The sequence below is a fragment of the Oryx dammah genome, unplaced genomic scaffold (assembly GCF_014754425.2).
Source record: "Oryx dammah isolate SB20612 unplaced genomic scaffold, SCBI_Odam_1.1 HiC_scaffold_6, whole genome shotgun sequence".
In the NCBI taxonomy this organism is placed as follows: Eukaryota; Metazoa; Chordata; class Mammalia; order Artiodactyla; family Bovidae; genus Oryx; species Oryx dammah.
This window is the reverse complement of record NW_024070190.1, coordinates 13657201-13675671: the sequence shown is the minus strand read 5'-3', so window position 1 is coordinate 13675671 and position 18471 is coordinate 13657201. Positions and strand designations below refer to the sequence as shown.

The following is an 18471-nucleotide window of genomic DNA, read 5'->3' as shown; positions in this document are numbered from 1 at the left end:
AGAGATCATGTGTGACCTACACCAGATCACAGGGGTAATAAGAACAAGTCGTGCTGGACTCTGAAACCCCATGGACTGTAGTCCCCCAGGCTCCTCGGCCCATGGCATTTTCCAGGCAAGAAAACTGGAGTGGGTTGTCATTTCCTTCGCCAGGGGATCTTCCTGACTCAGGGATCGAACTCGCGTCTCCTGCTGGTCAGGCAGACTCTCTACCACTGAGCCACCTGGGAAGCCCCTCTCCACCTCTCAGTTCAGTTCAGTCGGTCATTCAGTCGTACCCGACTCTTTGCCACCCCATGGACTGCAGCACGCCAGGCTTCCCTGACTATCACCAACTCCCGGAGCTTACTCCACCTCTACACAAAGGTAAATCCATGCAAAGTGTGTGAAGCAAAGGCTCAATTGACGAATTAATCAAAGCGAGGCTGAAATAAATCACACGCAAGGGTGCAAGGGTGACGGATGTCTATTTTTCCAACACTCTGGCGTCCCTCGCCGTCCCTGGTTCCGTGGCTTCTGGAGGCCCGTGAGCCTGTGAGTGGCCGAACCCAACCCAGGATGACCACTCACCGCGAGCTCAGGGAGCTCCGACGGCCGGCCGGAGAGAAGAGCACGGGGGAGCTGACAGAAGACGCCAGGGTCAGACCCTTCCTGCTGGTCGCCCGGGGCGTGGAGCCCGGCCCGACTCCGCCCAGGGGGCCTCTTCGAGTTCCCGTCCCCGGGGTCCGCGGAGAGGAGACTGCCGGGAACATGACCGAAAGGACAGGCAACAAACAGCGCACGTTCAAGCCGTGGGGCTAAAGCGCAGCCCGCGCGCGGAGCTCGAACACCTGGTGGGCGGGAGGGCGCGCGATTAAGACGTCAGAGAGCGGCGCCAGGCTGTGTGGGGCGCTGTGATGACGTCCAGCTCTGCGCGAGCCTCAGGGCGTGGTCGAGACCTCCGGAGAAATTGAGAGGTAGGGTGCGCTGTGGTGACGGGGAGGTGCAGCGCCGACTATCGAGGCTTGGCCGGGCCAGCAGGAGAAACCGGAATGGGGCGCGCTTTGATGATGTAAAGGAGACCGCCCAGCCGCGGGACGTGGTGGAAGCTGCGGACCCTCGAAGTTGAGAGGGAGCCTGAGCGAGAGGCCCTGGAGCGGAACAGTGGCGGGGATAGAGTCCAGAGTTTGCAGGGAAGTGAAGCTGGAAAAGCACGGGCTCTTCTCGGGTCTGGAGGGCGGGGCTGCCCCTCTAGTAGCTGAAACGCAAAGCCCCGGCACGCTGGCCCTTCCGGAACCTCTTGGGAAATGAAGAGAGGTCATTCCCTTGTCCAAACTAAGGGAGAAAAACTGTAAAGCTGACACTGTTTCACATTTAGTGTTATAGCTGTTATATTCCCTAGATCTGTCATTTCTCCTTCCTGCTAGTGACATAGCAAGGCTGTATCTCTAGCAGGTCCTGATAGAAAACCATAGGCGTCTGACAGCCCTGGCGGACCGCTTTCACCTGGATGTCCTGCGCATGCCTCAGAATCTACTCATTAAAAGCTGAATTCAGGTTTTCTTTAGGACTCCTGTTTCACTTCCACCTCTGGCCCGTTAGATAAAATTGGTTAGTTGGCCAGTGCAAAAAGAAGAGCTCTGTCCTAGATCCATCCTTCACACTCTCCTCCACTGTAGGACCTGGGACACTGTACTCCTGAGCATCTCTAGTAGAAACCACATCTGCGTTGCCTTTGCCCTGGTTAAAGTGCTCACACTTCCCTCTTTTTTATCCTTTTGCCTTCTTTTGGGTCTTCTCGCCTCTGGATGGTCTTCAACACTGTCCTTCCACACTACAGCTGATAAGTGGAATATTGCGTGCCATATAAGTAAACAAAGGATGTCATAGTCATCAGTGATTGCTGCCACCATGTGAGCTGGTGAGCCCTGAGGAAACTCAGGCTATGAAAACACAGGATGCTGACCCCCAGCTAGCTGAGGTGCGTATTGAACGATAATTTCAGCAAGCCCAGGCTTTTGCATTGTCCCATACTATGTGACTTGACCTGGAGTCCAGATGTATGACTGTTGGAGGATGGTGAATAGACAGTTATTCATTCATTCTTATTGACTGCCTTCCATGTGCCAGCCTGTATGCTAAGTGCTAAGTTTTCTAACTGTAAACAAAGCAGACATGGGCCCTGCCCTCATGGAGATCACAGGCCAATGAGAAAGACAGGTCCTGAACAAATGAACACAAATTTATTTACAAAGCCACGAGTTGATATGTGTACAACTGTGTATGAAAGAAAAGAGGAGGGTGTCTGACAGAGAATGACTGGGTATCTGACTTTGGAGGAAGATCTACAAAGGCCTCTGAGAGAAAAGGACATCTCTGCTGAGACGTGCCCTCAGCCAGGCTAAAAAAGAGGAAGAGTATTTGAAGCAGTGGATCCTCTGGCAAAGGACCAGCAGCAGCAAAGAGCCTGGTATATTCCAGGGTCTTTAGACAAACCAACCAATGACAAGTGACTAAAAGTGGAGGAATCTGGAGAAATGAGGGCCCGGGAAGGGCCTTGTAGACTATCAAACAGGATCCTAAAGGAAACAGATAGCACTCTCAAGCTGGGTAGAGAGTTTAATAAAGGATTGTTAGAGATGGTATAGAGCCCTGAGGCTGCTAAGAACAAATGGGCCAAGAAAAGAAGGGGTCACTAGGCCATGTCTGTGGATCAGGAGACACAGCCAACTCAAGGCCACCCAGAAGGAGGGAACAGCTGGAAATGGAAGTGCCCTGACCTCAGTGTGAGGAGGCCAGAATGTGAAGGAGGAGAACACTAGGACAGCCCTCTTGGTGGGAGGGCCCACCTCCTAGAGGAAATAGTGGAGAAGGCGAGTAGAACAGCACACAGACCTTGGGGCAGCCGGCCAGGTGCTTGTTTCTCCCTCCCTAGGGCTGCCATTTCCCTGTTTATCTTTTCACCTAACTTTATCTAGTCTTTAGAAGTCCAGAGGAAGAATGGTGCAGTGCAAAGGCCTCCCCAGCCTAAGCACCACCTAGAGGGCTGGTTAACCTGGACAGCTGAGCCCCACCTCAGTGTCTGACTCATTGGGCTGAGGGCTGAGAATCTGCATTTCTAACATTTGCATTCCCAGGTGTTATGGAGACATCTGTCTTGGGACTTTTTTTTTTGGTCTTAGGACATTTGGGTAACTACTGTGTGGTAATTAAGAGGGCTTTCCCTGGTTGCCCAGTGGTAAAGAATCCACCTACCTGTCAATGCAGGAGACTCTGGGTTGATCCCTGGGTTGATCCCTGGGTTGGGAAGATCCCCTAGAGAAGTAAATGGCAACCCACTCCAGCCTGGGAAATCCCATAGACAGATGAGCCTGACCAGCTACAGTCCATGGGGTCACAAAAGAGTTGGATACAATTTAGCGACTAAACAAGGAAAACAGTAATTGAGAGAATGTATAGACTCTGGAATTAAATGAGACTTGTTTCAAATCCCCACCTTGTCTCTCTACCATCTGTGTCACCTTTTTGAGTCTCTGTTAAGTTGCTAGTAGTGCCCACTTGTGAGAATTAGAGAATAGAAATATCACTACATTTGAAGATGTCAAAAAGACTGAAAAATCAAATAGTGTACACTTTTAGAAAGTTGAAAAAAATAAATCATAACAAAGATATATAGGCAGCATTGTTTAGGACAGCAGAGAATATAGAAAGATAAATCTAACAATAGATTTTCAATATACTAACATTATAGAATGCTATAGGTTAAAAAGAACACGTGGATGTGTGTAATGAATACTTAAAAATGTAGGGAAATATTGTCATCAAATTTAAAAACAGGTGGGTTAAAAATTAATATGTCCAATGTAAGTCCATTTTTATTAAAATAAAAAGAAAAACCCCTCACAAATGCAGTATGTGTGTGTGTGTGAGACGCTCAACCTACATGTGCCTCCCTCTGTCCCGCTTCCTAAAATGCAGCTCTTTCAATGAGGACCAAACTGATTGATGTAGAACTCATTACTGCAGCCATCAGTTGGAAAGCAGTCAGGATCATTTCCTGCAGATGTGGTATGACTGTCCGAATTCTGCTTTCAGCAACACAATAATTATGATCCTCTTCAACTGGGAAGGCAGGGGCACAGTGATGAACTTATCGTGGATATTATCCAGGGCTTAGTGGTAAAAATCACCGGCAATGCAGGAGACACAGGAGCCACGGGTTTGATCACTGGGTGGGAAAGCTACCGTGGAGGAGGGCATGACAGCCCATCCCAGTATTCTTGCCTGGAGAATCCCAAGGAAGCCTGGCAGGCTACAGAGCATAGGGTCACCAAGAGTCGGACGTGATTGAGCATGTACACACGCAATCATTTCCAACGCTTCCCTTTAGTCTCATCTAGTGGCAAGGGAATTTTTTGAAATAACTCTAAATTTCAGCATAGTTTACACATCCTTCAAGCAGTGAAGAACATGTGTTGTTATCATCAGTTCTGGGGGCTGCAAACTCTTTCTGTCAAGGGACAGAGAGGAAGAGTCCCTGGCTTGCAGCCTGTTGCCAAGTAAGTATGGCTGCACCCCAATAAAACAACTTATGAACACTGAAATTTGAATTTCATGTAACTTTCAAGTGCTATGAACTTTTAAAAACCATTTAAAACTGTAAAAACCCTCGTTAGCTTCGCAGGCCATACAAAACAGGTAAGAGGTCGCAGCTGTAGACCACTAGCACCAACTTCCTGAGGAAGGCCCAGCCAGCACTAGCACAGAGCCCAACAGAACAGAAGATGCTCGGTAAATGTTTATTGAGTGAGTTGAGTGGAGATTACCAGCTAAGCCCGACGATGCCTCAGATGTAAAAACATACAAAAACATCCTCAAACAAACATTTACAATGCAGTTTCCACAAACTTCCTTCACTAATATACTTAATGTTTTGTGACATTTACATTTGTTTTCATTTATTTTCTAACAGCTTTGGCATTTTATGGAAAAATGGAGCTTAAGTGGAGTTCCTAAGTACAGCCCTACTTTATAAAGGTCCAAATACAGGGCATAGCCTATAATGGTTTAATTTGTGATTATTTCATGGGAACCAGCAAGGCTCAAGGTTAGAGACATTGCACAGAGAGGAGCCTGGATGAGCGGACAGCAAAGCACTCGGTTCATTACTCTGAGATTTTATCTCCACATGGAGGTTTTCACACATACCAAGCTTGCTTTCTGCTCATCTTTATATTGCCTACACGCGTTCCATGGCTTCCAGTGGCTCCTCATGCCCACACAATGACAACTGTTTCACATGTGGTGGTGATGGTCCCTGTGCCAGCCCTGCCTATTTTTCTGGCATCTTCCTGTATCAGTGCACAACCTACCTGTGCTTCCATCCTCATCTGTGAATAGGGATAGGTATTTATTTAAATTACAGGGTTGTCCAAGTAACCAATGTGGTCACGTGTGCACTCTGGAAAGAAAGAGTGGCACCAAACTCTATCTTAGCTAAATGTCACAGAGGTGTTGTAACTGTTTTCTCGTAATTTTTTTATATGCCTGATGGCTCCTTCTATACTGGAAGCTTCTAGAGGGCAGACACTACACCTCACTCATCTGTCACCAGTTCTACAGCACAGTTCCTTGTCTGACACATGGCAGGGGAGGCTCCCTTACTGTGCTGAAGCAACTAACCAATGTTTATAAATAACAAGTGAGGACATTAAAAACCGTAAAGAATCTGCCTGCGAATGCATGGGACACTTTCGATCTCTGGTCTGGGAAGATTCCACAGGCCAAGGGGCAACTAAGCCCCTGTACCACAACTACTGAGCCCACAGGGTCAGCCCCTGAGAAGCCCCAGAGCCAAACCAGAGAGTAGCCCCCAGCTAGTCTCAACTACAGAAAGCCCATGCACAGAGACAAAAGCCCAGCACAGCCAAAAATAAGTAAGTAAAAATTTTAAAAAGATCAGGACGAAAGGAATGGAACTTATAATTACTCTCACTTTCCTAGGCGTGTAATGTTTGTTTAGTCTTGAATCTTTATATATTCTAGTAAGAAACTGAATGTAGTAAAAAGTTTTACAAGAAATGACAAACACAGATAAAGTTCACTATAAATTTTAATCCATGATATAAAAGGGAATACCTCGTATTAGCAAATAAAATATAATGATCACATTCAATTTTGTAAATAATTCTATGGCACAAAAAGATTTCCTTCAGATCCAACCTTGCAGTTGTGTTTTGTCTGCTTTTTGAGAATACCACCACAGTGGTAAACCATGAAGAACATGAGTAAAGCTGGTTACAGGTGACTGTCACAGAGGTACTGTTTAAACTCAAAAAGCAGAGTTCATTTATTCACTGAATTCATTAATGAATTCCCTTATGTAGAATAAAAGGTGATGCTCCATGCTTATCAGGAAATAGTGGTTTCTCCCAGTATAATCAGGAAGCTAATCACAATTCTTAGGACAAGAAAAAACTTCCTTTTTAGTCATATCAATGTTGTTACTTCCTAGGTTCTGACATTATCATTACAGAAAAAGTACTTTTTCTTGAGGGAATGGCAACTTAACAGCGCTGACATGAATACAACAAATCCAAAGCAATGCTCAAAACATTGCTGGAGGAATTTTTGAGAAGTTTAGCTTTAACTGTAACAACAAATAAAAGAAAGATGATTAATTATATCCTCTTTTCAGAGGGTGAAAAGCTCTTAAGGTTTTTGACATTTTGTAGAATGTATAAGCTTCCTTCAAATGTTTTAAGATTGAAATTACAGCTATATTAATAATTTTGGAATTTAGCCTCATTGAATGAAATTTCATAACTATTTAACTGAAAAAACACTGTAAAATTTGAATAGGAATTATAAACTCTTAAAAGATAATTTTCAAGATACATGCCTACAGACAACCTAAGTGTAAATTACATCTTTTTTGATAATATCTGGCAGTTCATGCCTCACTTCCCAAATACATGAATAATGAAAACAGAGTTCACATATTCAAAGGATGGGGCTTCTTCCCTTTTTAAAATTCATCAGGCTCTCAAGTGCCAAAAATGCGAAAAACTGCACACAGGCAAACACAGTCTCAGCCCAAAGGAACACATATTCCTATACTTTCATCCCTTTGAAAACAGAGGAGACAGGGAATATAAATGACCCCTCCTTGCCATGTGACATTACCTATTTCTGTATATATATACTTCCTAAAAGAAATCAGTCCTGAATATTCATTGGAAGGACTAGTGCTGAAGCTGAAGCTCCAACACTTTGGCCACCTGATGCGAAGAGCTGACTCATTGGAAAAGACCCTGATGCTGGGAAAGATAGAGGGCAGGAGGAGAAGGGGACAATAGAGGATGAGATGGTTGGATGGCATCACTGACTCAATGGATGTGAGTTTGAGCAAACTCCAGGAGATGGTGAAAGACAGGGAAGCCTGGCGTGCTGAAGTTCATGGGGTTGCAAAGAGTCGGACATGACTTAGCAATTGAACAATATATATAGTTTGCTTTATGAGATTAGCAGGATAAAATAAAGGGTTAGATTTTTCACCATCTCTCATGCTACCTGGTAAGATGAGACCCAAAGTAGGTAAAATACTACCAAGAGATTACACAGTGATTGGTGAACTGGCCTAAAATAATTAGGCTTTTTATTTGTAATTCCCTTTTAAAAGTTGTCATATGACAACAGCTTCAGTTTATGACAGCAGATAAAAGAAAATGAGGTGCCATGCTCTATTAATCAAAATATTCTAAGATAAAAGAAAATACAAAACCTGAAAATAATGTCAGTGCTCTAGACCATTTAGAAAGTTATAATTATTAAAATTTTGAATAAAAAGGTCTTCAGAACAGATCCATCTCAAAACTATTTTACAAACTTTGGAAAAAATAGGCAGATTTCAAATGACTTGAAGTCTGATTTCCAGATTTCATACAGTCTGAGTTTTTTTTCCCCTTGTAGTGCAGCTTCGCTTTAAAACCTCTCATACCAGTAACTGCTTCTTTACGCTGAAATAAAACTCTGTTTGTTCATTAATTTCCTGTACATCCCATCTGGTTTCAAAAGCAGCTCTTCGTGTTTCCCACACTCGATGATTCTCCCCTGGTCAAGGACAGCTACCACGTTGGCGTTCTTAATCGTGGACAGACGGTGGGCAATGATGAACACTGTCCTTCCTTCCATCAGTCGGTCTAGAGCTTGCTGTACGAGGTGCTCATTCTCAGCATCCAGTGCACTAAAGAGGAGAGCCCACAGGAAGGCAAAGGCATCAGTGCCATGCACACTGTTCACGCGTGTTTCCCGGCACACATACGTGAGCCCCTCACAAGCAGCTAACCTCTACTATGATCAAAACTGCAGCTCCCTGGGTCAACTGTCCAACTTTTATAAAGTTACTATCGAAAAAAGAAGCTCTGAACCCTTGACCTCCAGAGAATTGCCATGTAAGTTAAAAAGGATTTTTCACATCTGCTGCTAAGTGATGAAGGATTCATCACAAAGATCTGAACTGGACCTAGAACCCTCAACTCACAGTTCATCCTGTTCCCTGCCTCCCAGCTGACATGATTAATTCATATCCCATCCCTTTAAAGTGTAAGGTGTTCTCAGCCACATCACTTGAAATACAGAAGGGTAAGTTTGTGATAAAGAAAGAATTTGATTCAATATAATTACACATTAAGATATCCTCACCTGGTTGCTTCATCTAGGAGAAGAATTTTGGGATTCTGAAGGAAAAACATTAAAAAGATAAGAAAGATATAATTTTATTAGAAAAAAACACTCTCAGAACTAAAAAGAAATAAAGTATTGATACATGATACAACATGGATGACCCCTGAAAACACCCTAATGAAAGGTGCTGGACATAAAAGTCCATTTACAGGAAATGTCCAGAACAGGCACATCTGTAGGGGCAGATGTGTGGTCACCTGGGGTTGGGGTAAATGGGGAAATAAGGTGGGTGAGTATGTGTGGATGTTATTTTGGCAATGAAGAAAAGGTTCTAAAATTGATTACAGTGACGGATGCACAACTCTGAATACACGGACACTGAACTATATGCTGTGCATGGGTGAACTGTATAGCGGTGAATTCTACCACAATAAAGCGTCTACGAAGGATGAAAAATAGTTCATATGTGCTTGAGATGAGCTCGTAAATGGAAGAGTTAGAGATGACTTTAAACCATTATCACAGTGATCAATGAACCGTGCAGCTTTGTTCTGCAGGTGAAACAACTAAAAGTATTAGATGGGGCTCTAAAGTGAGTCAGATAGTCTAACTCTCAGGATCCTCTTGGAGTTTAGCTGGGAGCAGTACACACAAAACTGAAAAGAAGAGTCAGCCAATGTATGTAACAGATAAATTCTAGCCTTGCCTAGGAATCTACCCACAAGAAATGAAAACATAACCACACAAAAACTCGTACACCATTCAGAGCAGTGCTATTTCTAACAGCCCTAAACCAGAAATAACTCAAGTGTTCATTCACCTATGAGTGATAGACAAATTGTGGTCTGTCCATATGAAGGACTGGAAAGGAGTAAAGTACTGATACGGCTACAACATGGAGGACTCTTTGAAGCTATACTAGGAAAGGAGGCTAGAAGCAGAAGACCACTGTCTGCTTTCATTTACCCAAAACATCCAGAAAGGCAAATCGAGACAAAGTGAAAGCAGATTATTGGCAGGTAGGGCTGGGAATGCAGAAAGGTTGCTCAGGCGCATAAAGGTGATAGAAATGTTCTAAAACTGGATTATGGTGGTTGCACAACTCTGTAAATTTACTAAGTCACTGAAAAGTACATTTAAAACTACTCAGTTTTATGATATGCAAATCATGCTTCAGTAAAGCTGTTTTTTTTTTTTTAATCACCTTTAAATCTGAGGACAGTACTTATCTAACAAAGGAGAAGGCCATCATTTCCTAAAGTATGCCAATGCCTATGAATTTCAGCTTTTCCGTTTCCTCTTAGGAGTCTTGTGTAAGCATCTCAAGTCTGTTCCACTCAGTTTGTTGTGCTCATTCTCAGTCGTGTCCTTTGTGATCCCATGGACTGCAGCCCACCAGGCTCCTCTGTCCGAGCGATTCTCCAACAAGGATGCTGGAGTGGGTTAACACTTCCTCCTCCAGGGCATCTTTCCGACCCGGGGACTGAACCCGCATCTCTTGCATCTTCTGCACTGGCAGGCGGAGTCTTTACCACTGAGCCACCAGGGAAGCCCAGGATTCAGTTGAGCAGGTTATTAAATACTATAAAAGTAAGTATACTTATACTGTTTGGGTATTTTGATATAATTACTGTTTCTCCAGTTAGAAACCGTATGCTTCTTTAATTTTATTTTTTTTTAATTGAAGTATAGTTGATTCACAATGTTGTACAAAACCTCTGCTGTACAGCAAAGTGACTCAGTTATACACATATAGACATTCTGTTTTCTTTAATACTCAGTATGCTACTTGATGGAAGATCCATGTGTTAACCTTTTCTCCCTCTGATAATTCCAGCACTGTACTGAGCTCCTAATACCCAAGAAATACTTGTTAAATTTGAACACAGTCAGTGGAATTCCCAACTCATCTTTCACCAGAGCTGTCAACAATATACCTACCCACCTCCTCCAAAAAGAAAGAATGAGAAAACTTGTGCATGACTAATTACAAGGTCCCTAGTTAAGAACAAGGCCCCAAACCCCCAGCCAAGCGGCTTCAGGCTTACCTTAAGCAGAGCACGGGCAATTGCGATCCGCTGTTTCTGCCCACCTGACAACAACAACATGTATACTTTTAAACTGAAGGTCTTAACAAGAACTCTTGGTAACAGGTTGTACTGGTATTCCGCGTGGCGGTCTCAAGGCGTCAAGTTGAGATAGATGAGAACAGAAACCTATGTTTGAAATATATTATTTCCTCATCGGTCTAAAGGTTAACAGTAAGAATTATTATCACGGCTAACACTGAGGGATTCCCATGTACCGGGCATTTCCTAAATGCATTACACATATTATTTCATTTCATCTCAAAAACAAGCCTGTGAGGTAGATTCTATAATGATTCCCTTTTCACAGATGAAAGACTGTGCCATGAACACCCTGCAGGAGGCCTCACAGCTGGTCAGTGCACTGCTGAGGTCTGCACTGTGCATTCAGTTCAGTTCAGTCGCTCAGTCGTATCTGACTCTTTGCGACCCCATGAACCACAGCACGCCAGGCCTCCCTGTCCATCACCAACTCCCGGAATTTACCCAAACTCAAGTCCATTGAGTCGGTGATGCCATCCAACCATCTCATCCTCTGTCGTCCCCTTCTCCTCCTGCCCCCAATCTTTCCCAGGATCAGGGTCTTTTCAACTGAGTCAGCTCTTCGCATCAGGTGGCCAAAGTATTGGAGTTTCAGCTGCTTAAACATCAGTCCTTCCAATGAACACCCAGGACTGATCTCCTTTAGGATGGACAGGTTGGATCTCCTTGCAGTCCAAGGGACTCTCAAGAGTCTTCTAAACACCATAGTTCAAAAGCATCAATTCTTCGGTGCTCTTTATAGTCTAACTCTCACATCCATACATGACTACTGGAAAAACCATAGTCTTGACTAGACGGACCTTTGTTGGCAAAGTAATGTCTCTGCTTTTCAACATTCTGTCTAGGTTGGTCATAACTTTCCTTCCAAGGAGTAAGTGTCTTTTAATTTCATGGCTGCAATCACTACCTGCAGTGATTCTGGAGCCCCCAAAAGAAAGTCAGCCACTGTTTCCCCATCTATTTCCCATGAAGTGATGGGACCAGATGCCATGATGTTCGTTTTCTAAATGTTGAGCTTTAAGCCAACTTTCTCACTCTCCTCTTTCACTTTCATCAAGAGGCTTTTTAGTTCCTCTTCACTTTCTGCCATAAGGGCGGTGTCATCTGCGTATCTGAGGTGATTGATATTTTTCCCGGCAATCTTGATTCCAGCTTGTGCTTCTTCCAGCCCAGTGTTTCTCATGATGTACTCTGCATATAAGTTAAATAAGCAGGGTAACAACAGATAGCCTTGACATACTCCTTTTCCTATTTGGAACCAGTCTGTTATTCCATGTCCAGTTCTAACTGTTGCTTCCTGACCTGCATACAGGTTTCTTCAGAAGCAGGTCAGGTGGTCTGGTATTCCCATCTCTTTCAGAATTTTCCACAGTTTATTGTGATCCACACAGTCAAGGCTCTGACATAGTCATTAAAGCAGAAATAGATATTTTTCTGGAACTTTCTTGCCTTTTTGATGATCTAGATGTTGGCAATTTGATCTCTGGTTCCTCTGCCTTTTCTAAAACCAGCTTGAACATCTGGAAGGTCACGGTTCACGTATTGAACTGTGCATGGGCTGTGCTTTTCACCACACGTTTGCTCTCCCCTTCCCCCCAAGAGAGTGTCTCTTGTAGTAGGAAAGGAAAAGGAAACTCAGGAGAGTTGGGGTTCAGAGCAGTGTGTGAACTGGATGAGAGCAAAGGCAGCTGGAATGGTAACGCTCCTGTTTGCCCGGAGCATGACTCTGTGCTTCCACTCTCACTGGCTCTCTCTGCCAGCCCAGGGAGCAGCTTGCATGTGTGGTAGCCTGTGCATGCGTGAGACTGGGGGCGGCAGAGAGAGCAGCCACTCCGGCACCCCCTGCTTTGTCTGTCAGCTCTAACTCTACCAACCAAAGCGGGTGGGGTGAGCAGGGGAAACGCAGGACAGAGAGTGTAGGTGACCACCCTCCTCAATTCTGTTCCACTGGCCCTCTCCTCTCCTCCAGGGCCACTAGCCTAACTGAAAGCTGATGGAGTCTCACAGCAGGACACAACTCACTCCTTCTAACTTAGTTCATCATGTGAGAAAACTCAGTTCCATTCTTGGTAATGAATTTTATTGGCTGAATATACTTCTTATTTCATCTAAAAGAAGTTAATCATTCAAACTGAAATGAGTGGTATGGCTGAAAGCTGTCCTCAACCAGGCAATCCCATCCTCACAATGAGGGAGGGAGGAAAAACCCTTTCTATCTGAACCTCTCTGGTTGGTGGGGGTCCGAATGCTCAGTGTAGGTGGGCAGAGTGGCCAGTGAGGGCTTTAGTCAGCTCTGAAAATCCCAGGTGCCAATAAGCACACAGGGCGTCTGCTGCTAGCAGCCCCCCACTTCCTCTACAGTGGACTGAAACCTTCGGTTACTTCACTGGGAGACAGAGCCTGGGAACCCTGGTGAAGGGAAGGACACACAGACTCTGCCCCCAGGGAGCAGGTGCTGCACCGGTGGGCACAGCACAGGCACTCCCAGTTCCGCACCTCCATCTCCGCCAGTTCCCAGCATCCTGCCCGAGGACACGCTGTCCCAGAGACTCAGAAACAGTTCTGTGGCCATGACTTACCCCATCCATCAAAAGCAGGGTTTCATCTACTGCCTATAGTTTTAACAAATCATACACAATGATCTTAGAACATTTTTGTGTTAAACTATCTATAGCCTAAGTTCAGGCAAAAAGTTTAGTGTTGGAAAGGATTCCTGCTCCAGCTTGCACACTGACATGGAGGCCTCCTGCCCCTGCTCATGCAGATCCAGTGACAAAGATCATCATGAAAGGAAGCGCTTCTCAATATTGGTAATAAAAACAAAACAGAACTGTGTTTAACCAAAATTTTACTTTTCTATTTTTTGAGGGGGACTCCAAAATCACTGCAGATGGTGACTGCAGCCATGAAATTAAAAGACACTTGCTCCTTGGAGGAAAAGCTATGACCAACCCAGACAGCATATTAAAAAGCAGAGACACTACTTTACCAACAAAGGTCCATTTAGTCAAGACTATGGTTTTTCCAGTGGTCATGTATGGATGTGAGAGTTGGACTATAAAGAAAGCTGAGCACCAAAGAATTGATGCTTTTGAACTGTGGTGTTTAGAAGACTCTTGAGAGTCCCTTGGACTGCAAGGAGATCCAACCAGTCCATCCTAAAGGAGATCAGTCCTGGGTGTTCATTGGAAGGACTGATGCTGAAGCTGAAACTCCAATACTTTGGCTACCTGATGCGAAGAGCTGACTCATTGGAAAAGACGCTGATGCTGGGAAAGATTGAGGGCAGGAGAAGGGGACGACAGAGGATGAGATCGTTGGATGGCATCACTGACTCTATGGACATGAGTTTGGGCAAGTGCCGGGAGCCAGCGTGAGGAACCTCGCCCATGGCAAAGGTCATGAGGAAGGAAGCCTGACAAAATGCCAAGGGCGTGATCAGGCTTCAGGGGGAACCCCTGAAATTTCCTGAGCATCCACCCCCAAAACCAGAGTCTGCCTGCCGTACTGCATTATGCTTTTCATCCACTCTTCTAACACTAACATGGGACCTATCCCCCCACCACCTTTTTCTGGGAAAGGTTAATTTAGAGCTTGTAGATAATAAGTCTCCTGGGCATAATCGTGTTCCAATCCAAACCCCTCTGATGGCTTTCTAGCCTGCCTGCAGGACTCTTACAGCTGCACATGTGATTGTGGCCTCCTGACTGAGAGGCACAGGAAGCTTAAAATATCCTAGGAATGCAGGGGCTTCCGAGGAGTCAAGATCATTAGAATAAAACTGATTAAGCATTTCATTGTTGAGCCAATACTTGCTGCCAAATTTTCATATCTTTTATTTGTTGATATAGTTGGTATATAGAAAAAACAAGTAGCAACACAGATCTTTGAGTTAAGTATCGTCTTTGTTATAACCCACTGCGCCTTTGTTCTATAGGGATGTAACTTTAGTGCTTTAAGGAGATGCAGATTAAAGAAAAACACTTTAAGGAAGAGAGCCAAAAAGTGTTAACAAGCCTCTCGGCCAGAAGATAATGTAAATCACCTGAGACCTTTTGTATACAGAAAGATATACAATTTTTTAAGGAATCTCCACACTGTTCTCCATAGTGGCTGTACTAGTTTGCATTCCCACCAACAGTGTAGGAGGGTTCCCTTCTCTCCACACCCTCTCCAGCATTTATTGCTTGCAGATTTTTGGATCGCAGACATTCTGACTGGTGTGAAGTGGAACCTCATTGTGGTTTTGATTTGCATTTCTCTAATAATGAGTGATGTTGAGCATCTTTTCATGTGTTTGTTAGCCATCCGTATGTCTTCTTTGGAGAAATGTCTATTTAGTTCTTTGGCCCATTTTAAAAAAAAATTGCAAATAGAAATGCCTTATGACCCAGCAATCCCACTGTTGGGCATACACACAGAGGAAACCAGAATTGAAAGAAACACATGTACCCCAATGTTCATCGCAGCACTGTTTATAATAGCCAGGACATGGAAACAACCTAGATGTCCATCAGTAGATGAATGGATAAGAAAGCTGTGGTACATATACACAATGGAGTATTACTCAGCCATTAAAAAGAATACATTTGAATCAGTTCTGATGAGATGGATGAAACTGGAGCCAATTATACAGAGTGAAGTGAGCCAGAAAGAAAAATACCAATACAGTATACTAACACATATATATGGAATTTAGGAAGATGGCAATGATGACCCTGTATGCAGGACAGCAAAAAAGACACAGATGTGTATAGCGGACTTTTGGACTCAGAGGGAGAGGGAGAGGGTGTGATGATTTGAGAGAATGGCATTGAAACATGTATAATAACATGTAAGAATCGAAATGCCAGTCTATGTCTGATGCAGGATATGACACGCTTGGGGCTGACGCGCGGGGATGATCCAGAGAGATGTTGTGGGGAGGGGGGTGGGAGGGGGGTTCATGTTTGGGAACGCATGTACACCTGTGGTGGATTCATGTCAAGCTATGCCAAAACCAATACAGAATTGTAAAGTAAAAATTAAAAATAAATAAATAAATTTAAAAAAAAAAAAAAAAGAAAGATATACAGAAAGGGTCAGGACTGCTGCCCCTGCGTGACTCCGTATCTTCCATTCTGTAAAATTTAGGGTATATAAACATCTTTTAAATAATAAAGTTGGAGAGGGGTTTTTGCACAAGCCTGGCCTCCCCCCGAGTCGATTCTTTCTCTTGCTCCCTCTCCCTCCCTCTCCTTTCCAGGCTGATCCCTTGGAACGAGGAGGTCACCGAGTCTACTTACTTGCCCGGGCTTCTGAGCCCAAGGCGGGGCACCCTCCGCTATTCAAGCGGGCGCCTGTGGCCCAACGGTTTTCCACATAAACCAAGTTAATCAGCCTCTTTTCTCCACTCATTTTCCTACTACACTATTTTTTCCTAATCTAAACTTGTATTTCTAATTAAATAAATCTCTCCTCGCCGACTCCGTCCACCCTTCGAATTACCCTGTATCCACTGGGGCTGGACCCCGGCAGGCAAGCTCTGGGAGTTGCTGATGGACAGGGAAGCCTGGCAGGCTGCAGTCCATGGGGCTGCAAAGAGTGGGACATGACTGAGTGACTGAACTGAACTCACTTCTCTATTGATTGGTCCCACTTCTGCACTTGAAAGCAACAGGACTGTTTCTGTTTCCCTGCCATAACTCGGCCTCCATAATGCGGTCTGACTCGCTGCCTGAGCTGACATCACAGGGAGTCCCATCGCTGGAGTCCCAGTGGAGCCACAGGCCTGTGAGCTCCCACTGTCCGGAACAGGATATGACGGACTCTGCCTGGGTCGGGTCTGGACCAGGGCCTCTCTGTGGTTCTTACATTTTTTTTTTTTAATTTGCTTAAACTGTTTTTTTTTTAATTTATTTTTTATTTTACTTTACAATTCTGTATTGGTTTTGCCATACATTGACATGAATCCACCACGGGTGTACATGCGTTCCCAAACATGAACCCCCCCTCCCACCTCCTCCCCACAACATCTCTCTGGGTCATCCCCGAGTACCAGCCCCAAGCGTGCCATATCCTGCATCGGACATAGACTGGCAGTTCGATTCTTACATGATATTATACATGTTTCAATGCCATTCTCCCAAATCATCTCACCCTCTCCCTCTCCCTCTGAGTCCAAAAGTCCGTTATACACATCTGTGTCTTTTTTGCTGTCCTGCATACAGGGTCATCATTGCCATCTTTCTAAATTCCATATATATGTGTTAGTATACTGTATTGGTGTTTTTCTTTCTGGCTTACTTCACTCTATATAATCGGCTCCAGTTTCATCCATCTCATCAGAACTGATTCAAATGTATTCTTTTTAATGGCTGAGTAATACTCCATTGTGTATATGTACCACAGCTTTCTTATCCATTCATCTGCTGATGGACATCTAGGTTGCTTCCAAGTCCTGGCTATAAACAGTGCTATTTAAACAGTGCTTTTAAAAGAGTTATTTAAAAAAAAAGAAAAAAAGATGACTATGTGACAGAGACAACATGTAGCCTGCAAACCTAAATCATCCACTCTCTGGCCTTTTATAGAAAAGCCTGTCAGCCCGGGGTCTACACACACTCTCCTCCAGCTGCATGCCTGCTCTGACTCAGTCTCTGCCCCCCAGGACAGGTCATCCTGCCATCCAGTATCCGTCTTACTTGCAAGGATCTTGAATTGTAAAACATCTATTCTCAGAAGAGCAAAAGCGGCTGTGGCTGAATATTGCCCAGTGGGACATCCAGTGGGAGCCTGGAAACACCTCTGGGGTGGAAAGGGAAGGGAAGGGAATTGGGGAACTGTCATATACAAAAGAGATCTGAGAAAACAAAAATGTTAACTTCATAAACTCTAAGGACAAAAGCCTAATTAAAAAATAACACTGCGATAGGAAATGTTTGGAGAGGTTTTTGGAGCAGAGACGTTTTGCGACGAAGAGTAACAGAAACGCACCTGAGAGGAGAACGCCCTTTTCTCCGACCACAGTGCTGAACCCTTGAGGGAAATTTTGGATGAACGCAGCTGCATTGGCTACAGTGGCTGCCTGCTCTATCTGCTCAGCGGTCACTGAGGCGGGGTCGTCTGCACCGTATGCAATGTTCTCCGCGATTGAGCAAGAAAACAAAATTGGCTCCTACACATTGGAAACAAAACATACTTACTGAAAATTTCAAAAGGCCAGTAATACAGTGGAGCTTAGTACAATATTTACATCAAAGAACTTTTCCCAGAGAATATATACTGGTTTCTTGGGGGAGGTTCTCATTTCTCATTCTCCATCAATTTACCCCACAGTGTCTAAAAGAGTCACATGTTAGCAGGAGCAGGACTGACTTCACCATCTGAAGCTCACCACTGCAGGGTCCTGCCCTCACCCTGCACGCACAGATGCTCTGCAAATGCAAGCCCCCTTTCTCGAGGAAGACCTCGACCCCATCTGCATCCTCCAGCTGCCTGCCTTCCAAGGACGAAGGGAGAATCCATCTCTTTCTGTCACTTCTTGAAACACAAAGCAGATGGGAAAGTGGCATTTGCAGAGAACTATTCTGTGGAATTGTCCTAAAAAGCTAATAAACTCCCAGCTTCTTCCTCTCTCCTTAATGAGGATGGCGCTGCTGTGACCCTTGCACTCTCGAGCCAAGCCCATCACTGTCCC

The 18471-nt window shown here is 44.5% G+C and overlaps 2 protein-coding genes across 2 annotated transcripts in view; both read right to left on the bottom strand.

The window, feature by feature from the left end:
* The window catches only part of NUP133 (nucleoporin 133), a 56369-nt gene extending 53466 nt beyond the window's left edge, over positions 1-2903 (bottom strand). Inside the window, exon 1 of the mRNA XM_040242785.1 lies at positions 571-2903. Within this exon, the coding sequence (XP_040098719.1) occupies positions 571-752 (182 nt within the window). The 5' untranslated portion in view covers positions 753-2903. The remainder of the gene's footprint in view (positions 1-570) is intronic.
* A 4702-nt stretch (positions 2904-7605) lies between these two features.
* ABCB10 (ATP binding cassette subfamily B member 10) overlaps positions 7606-18471 on the bottom strand; it is a gene marked incomplete at its 5' end in the record, with an annotated part of 34871 nt that continues 24005 nt past the window's right edge. Inside the window, 4 exons of the mRNA XM_040242125.1 lie at positions 7606-8224; positions 8683-8717; positions 10713-10756; positions 17769-17949. Coding sequence (XP_040098059.1) covers positions 7993-8224; positions 8683-8717; positions 10713-10756; positions 17769-17949 — 492 coding nt within the window. The remainder of the gene's footprint in view (positions 8225-8682; positions 8718-10712; positions 10757-17768; positions 17950-18471) is intronic.